This window comes from Arachis hypogaea, chromosome 11 (assembly GCF_003086295.3).
Source record: "Arachis hypogaea cultivar Tifrunner chromosome 11, arahy.Tifrunner.gnm2.J5K5, whole genome shotgun sequence".
Classification (NCBI taxonomy): domain Eukaryota; kingdom Viridiplantae; phylum Streptophyta; class Magnoliopsida; order Fabales; family Fabaceae; genus Arachis; species Arachis hypogaea.
Genome location: NC_092046.1, coordinates 146244235 through 146250155, shown reverse-complemented (window position 1 = coordinate 146250155; position 5921 = coordinate 146244235). Strand labels below are relative to the sequence as shown.

General features: G+C 35.9%; 1 protein-coding gene across 7 annotated transcripts; it reads right to left on the bottom strand.

Moving 5' to 3' along the window:
* Positions 1-202: 202 nt before the first annotated feature.
* Positions 203-4786, bottom strand: LOC112723377 (increased DNA methylation 1). Of its 7 annotated transcripts, none has more exons than XM_072207745.1 (6): positions 4446-4760; positions 4252-4319; positions 3693-3776; positions 2316-2424; positions 1978-2238; positions 203-1887 (listed from the first exon to the last, which is right to left on the bottom strand). In XM_072207745.1, the coding sequence occupies exons 5-6, from the start codon at positions 2192-2194 to the stop codon at positions 485-487; spliced, it is 1620 nt and encodes a 539-aa protein (XP_072063846.1). In that variant the 5' UTR covers positions 2195-2238; positions 2316-2424; positions 3693-3776; positions 4252-4319; positions 4446-4760; the 3' UTR covers positions 203-484. The 7 variants fall into 7 exon arrangements, with proteins under 7 accessions (XP_072063846.1, XP_072063847.1, XP_072063848.1 ...); XM_072207746.1 differs by having other exon boundaries at positions 3693-3773; XM_072207747.1 differs by having other exon boundaries at positions 4252-4308; positions 4446-4721.
* Between the last annotated feature and the right edge of the window lie 1135 nt (positions 4787-5921).

The following is a 5921-nucleotide window of genomic DNA, read 5'->3' as shown; positions in this document are numbered from 1 at the left end:
ATCAAGATAGAGTTATTTTTACCCTTTCCATGTATAATATCATGTTGTGAGTTACATACCCATAATCTATAGTTATTAGAGGCTACATATTCCATCAGTAAGTCCTAAAGTAATCTTTTGAGATTGATAACATATTTTAAAATAGTTTCTGAGATTTCAATTATATTAACTACATATCTAAAATTGACAAAAGTAAACCATATTTGTCTCTAGTAATGTAATTAGTCTCTATTATTAGTTTTTTTAATTGTTACATGTACACTAAAATCAACTACTAGTATAAAATACATGTTGAAATTAAATACACATTGCAAATAAATCAAACATTATAAAAGTTGTTTACTAATAAGCAAAAACAGCATATATAATAGCAAATGGATTTGACAAAACACACTGCAAATCAGATATAAAAAGTGAATGCAACAAGCAATACTAAACATACACCATGGTCACTACTTCCAACTCCATGCAATCGTTTTAGACCTCAATACAGCATCAAAGGTTGCTTCAATGATTTGTGGCACAATGTTGTGTCTGGAAAATTTGCAAGAGGATAACCTACACAGTAATACTGATCTGAGTGTGTCATTTTTGCAAATCCAAATGAGTTTGTCCAAGTTTCTACTAAATAAGGAGCGGCAGGCAATAGCAACCTCTCAACACCCAACTTAACCAACAGCTTCTCAAGCTGATCCATCAGAATTCGACACATTCCCCGGTTTCGATACTGGTCCCTCGTCGCGACAAGCGGCACTTCTGCAAGCTTTTGGCCATAAATCCTTGTGTTTGCAACAGAGAACACCTCATCATTCCTCTCTAGAATCACAGTGTAGAACCCTGTAAAGTTCATACGTGGCAGCCGTGAATATCTGCTGAACATAATATCTGCAGCAATGTCTCTTCCAAATACAGGATCTATGATGGGCACAAAACACTCATGAATTATTCCAAGTGCGACATTTAGCTTGCTCTCCATTTCAGTAATGGTTCCATCGTCATCATTGTCATTAGTGCTTTTCTTGAGGCTCGTCAACAATGTCCAAGTTAGATTACCATCACCCACAGGAATTGGTTTTCCCAACATGTTATTCAGTGTCAAAAATATCTTGTGACAATCTTCATTGCAAAACCAATCGGTTTCCATGTTCAGAAAAGCAAAGCCTCTAGAAGCTAAACATCCAATGTGGAATCTGCGTTGACACTGATAACAAGCTATAAAATTGTTAGCCAAATGACTTTCCTCTCTGCATTTGGGACGGTTGCAAAGTCTGCAAGAGCATGAAGGGCAGAACCAATCACCAGGGGGAACATGATCAAGGCCAATACATTCGGCGTGGAATGACGCCGGACAGTGATCACAGAGAAGAATGAAACCCCCCTGGAGACAAATTGAACAAATGGAATCATTTTCATGATGATGATCATTATCCCCATTGTTGTTAGCCTTGATCATCATCAATGCTTGTTTCTGGCAATCCAGCAAAGACCTTTTATCTTGTTCCAAGAAGATACTAGCAGAGGGAGGTTGACCTTTGCAACCGGCATGAGCCTGGAATTGAGAGAGTGTCCATAAAGAATCACAACAATGGCAGAAAATACCAGAACGAAACAGCTTCCCTCTCTTCACCAATTCTCCACGGCAGAAAACCCACGCCTCCTGCGCCACCACATTGTTGTCCATCAGCCAAGAAAGAATCGTTCTTGGATTCCGATTATCAGAAGAACTCCGTCTCCTTACTTTTCTTGCGGCATCAGGACTTTCACCAGAACGAGGACTTACTAAATTGGATACTTGCGTCTCCGGAAGAGTCCAATCTTCATCGTCACTCGGTTTCTTGCGTCTCCGAGGCCTACCACCGGTTACCTTGGATTGAGATTGCTGTGATCCTTGCAATTAATTGGAACTAGATGAAGAATCTTTCTTTTTCTCTTCAATGCAGGCTTTGCATGCAGTTCTGAGAGAAATATAGGTCTTACCAGAAGGGGATTTGTAACGAAGTTCCCAGCGAGTTTTCTTGTCGCAATAAGAAAAGGTCCAACCCAACGAAACGAGGTGTTTCTTCGCCTTCAAGCTCAGGTCAAAATCGTGTCTTTGATCCTTTGATGCAGAACGTTGGTACCATTCCACCACCGCACCAGGGCAATGCTCTCCTTCAATTCTGATTTTAGGAGGGGGTTTACTAGTCAGTGACATTGTTCCAAGTAATACAAGTTTGAGAGGAATGGCGAGTGGAGCGTCTGAAATGATGATGGTTCGGGGGGTTATGGAAGGAAGCATATCAACGAAGGACAGGAATGTTGAGCGCAGGCCATACCATAAAAACTGTGGCTGTGAATTGCACAACTCTAACCCAGAGAATGGTGTTTGTCCTCAGCAGAGATATCGATCCATCTCTTTCAACAACAAAATTTCATGCAAACACTCTGGTTCCTTGCGTGCCAAGTAAACCGAGCTTAACTAGTGTTACTCCTCATCATAATAATAAAAGCAAGCTTAAGGAGTAATGCTTGCAACTTAAGTTGTTCTTTCTAGCAATCAACATTTCTAATGACACGTAATAAACCTAAGGAAACAGCTTTCAAATCCTGATTTATGTAAAATTTAGATCAATAGAATAATAAATCCATAGTTATATAAAAGCAGTAAATTTTCTTTTAAATCTTAAAGCTATGGCTACCTAGCTGGTTTAATTTAATTTAAGCCATACTGGGATAGCTGGCATATTCAACTAACATCTCAGTTCAATTTTATGAAATATATACAATACATGCATATGTACAAATAATTAATGATTTAGTTAAAAGATAAATAATAAAAAAATTGACTGACGACGGGGGGAATGTTATGACTTATGCGGCAACTTTGTTTCTACGTAAATGAGCATAAAAATAAGAAAAAGGAGAGGCCTGGTAAAAATATTCTTGGTTCTGATCTGTTCTGTTTCCACTTTAATTTGCTCTCCACCATTTTGTGCTTTTATGATTTCAGCCCTATTCACGTGTCATAATAATTAATCATATTCCCAACCTCAAAATAATCAATTAAAAATAAATAGTTAAAATCGATCTCTGAGACATCTAAGTCTCTTATAATTTAAAAATACATTTAAGTCCCTAACCTCTTTAAAATCTGGACATATCAATTCCTGAGTCTAATTTGTCCAATTTTAAAAACTCTCACATGTGTGCATCCGTATCAACTAAGTTAATACAATGGGAGTCACATTTAATTTTTTTTGTTGAGTCTGACAGACCCAAGTGAATATGGGGGATCGATATGTCCACATTTAAAAAAAGTCAGGACTTAAATATATAAATTTCATAAATTTCAAGTACGGTGATTTTTAAGCATGCCCAATCAAATGGAAGTTCTTATTGACTCTAATTTCAATAAATTGCTATGAAGTTAGTGTCTCCTATATCAATAGACTATCCGATCAGTTAAACACTTAAAGGTTTGAACTCTCTAATTAACCGGACTTGATGTAGTAAACAAAGTCCTTGAAACTGCTATATGATCTGAAAACTTTAAGAACTTGGTGTCACAAGTAAAACTAAAAGCAATTATACATAGGCATTAGAGGCGTCAATTGACTAACCCTCCACGAAACAGCAGCCGATGATATGCTATTATAACAACTAACGAGCTCAACCAACAACAACAAAATTAACTGAATAAAAATGAAAATGACCTTTGTCACATTTGGATGATCAAGTTTATGCCAAATAGCAACTTCTTGTGTAAACACCGATCTCAGGGTAGCTCCGTTGCCCTTCTTCACCATAGTCCAGTATTTTAATTGATCATTGAGTAATAATCACAGGATTGATTAACAGTGGAAATGCGAAAATAAAAAAAGGAAAGAAAGAAAGAAAGAAAAAAGTAAACCAATAATTCCATCAAAAGCACAACCAACCTCAATATAACATTGAAAATATATTTTATTTCTTAGTCACCACACAAAAACAACAAATCAGGATCACATGAATTTTCATATATGAGCCCCAACATGCAAAGAGATTCAAAGCTACCCATCACCAATCACTATAAAAGAAATGCAATGTAACTAACAGCCATAACTTTTGATCAAGTACTTGATCCAACCGAATTTTGCTCCAAAAACTAAGACTAACAAAGAAATTGGCTATGCTTATCAGTGATCCAATTGAATTAAAGTAATCAATAGTAACAACAACAGTAATAAAATTAATAAAAAGTAGTAAACAGAGAAAGAGAAGAACAGGGGTTACCAGCAACATCTTGGCCATCATAGACACTACGGTGGACAGTACCAAAAGTTCCACGGGCTAGGGTTTGGCTTATACAAATTAAACTCAGAATAAACCCCAAAATTCAAATAAGAATAAACCCAAAAATAGTACAAAATCAGAATAAACCAGGAACTGAAAGCCATAAACTAAGAATCCAAAATAAATGTTATTACCTGAGACATCTCCATCTGAAACTAAGACTTGTTGATAAGAGATGAAGACCGACGAGGAGGAGAAGATGAGAACGCAACGAACCAACAATGAAGAGATTAGAGGACGCGACGTACCAGTAAGGAGGAGACGGCGAGACTGGAGTTGGGGACATTGAAGCTAAAGGTTGCTGCAGTTAACGAAGGTGAGGTTTGGGATAAGGATGGTGTGTGGAGAAGAAGAAAGGGAAGTAGGGCTGCAAAAAGTGATAAACTGAATGAGAAAGGTTTTGCGGGAATGAGAATTCAATTTGGCGGGATGTGAAAAATAAGAAAAGGAGCGAAATAGGAGAAGAGTTTTGGGTAATAAAATTTTAATTTGGGAGAGTTATGTAACTCCTGTTATTTGAGATTAAAATTGCTGTAAATTAAGAAGTAAAAATAATAAAGAGAAAATCTGGCTTTCTTAACTAATTTGCGAGAGTTTTTTAAAACCTCTATTATAAAACTCCTACAAATTTGTATTTTTTTTTGTAGTGAGTACATGTATACGAGATCTTTATTTCTATCTACATTTTAAATGATTTGTGCATTTAATTTAGATATATCTGAAAAGGATCTCGCTAGGGAGACAATGGATTATTTATACATACTATCTAGAATAACCATCCAAGTACTAGCGATAATAAACATCTTCCGCTCTAATACCATGTCATGATACCACTCATCCCAAAAACTTCAACTGATGAAAAAAGGTAACACTAATAATTATATCTCTAATACTCCCTAAACTTCCATTGTACACATTGTATAAATATTCCATTGGCTCCTCATACTTTCCCATCTGAAAATTGTAATTCTTCGCCAACTTACTTTACCGCTTGATTCTTATACAAAATGACATTGCTATAATATGTTATATCTCAATAAAGAGAACCACCCACATTATTGCATTGTGCGTCAACTACTTGTTTTGTACCAAACTGAAAACAAGAGTGTTATTTTTACCCTTTCAATGTATAACATCATGTTGTGAGTTACATACCCATAATCTAGTTATTAGAGGCTACATATTCCATCAGTAAGTCCTAAAGTAATCTTTTGAGATTGATCACATATTCTAAGATAGTTTCTGAGATTTTAGTTATATTAACTACATATCTAAAATTGACAAAAGTAACCCACATTTATCTCTAGTATTGTGATGAGTCTCTATTAGTTTTTTTAACTATGTTACGTGTATACTAAAATCAATTATTAGTATAAAATATATATTAGAATCAAATACACATTGTAAATAAATTAAAGAGTAAAAGACATATCGGTCCTTGACCTTTTTAAAATTGGACATTTTCGTCCCTTAAGATTTGAAAATACTTTTAAGCCCCTCACCTTGTAAAATCTGGGACAATTGAACCCCTCCGTCGATTTGGGTTGAAAAACGTCACCGGAGAAGGCTGATGTGGCTGGGGGAGTGTGACCTGTCCGTTTAGGTTGCTG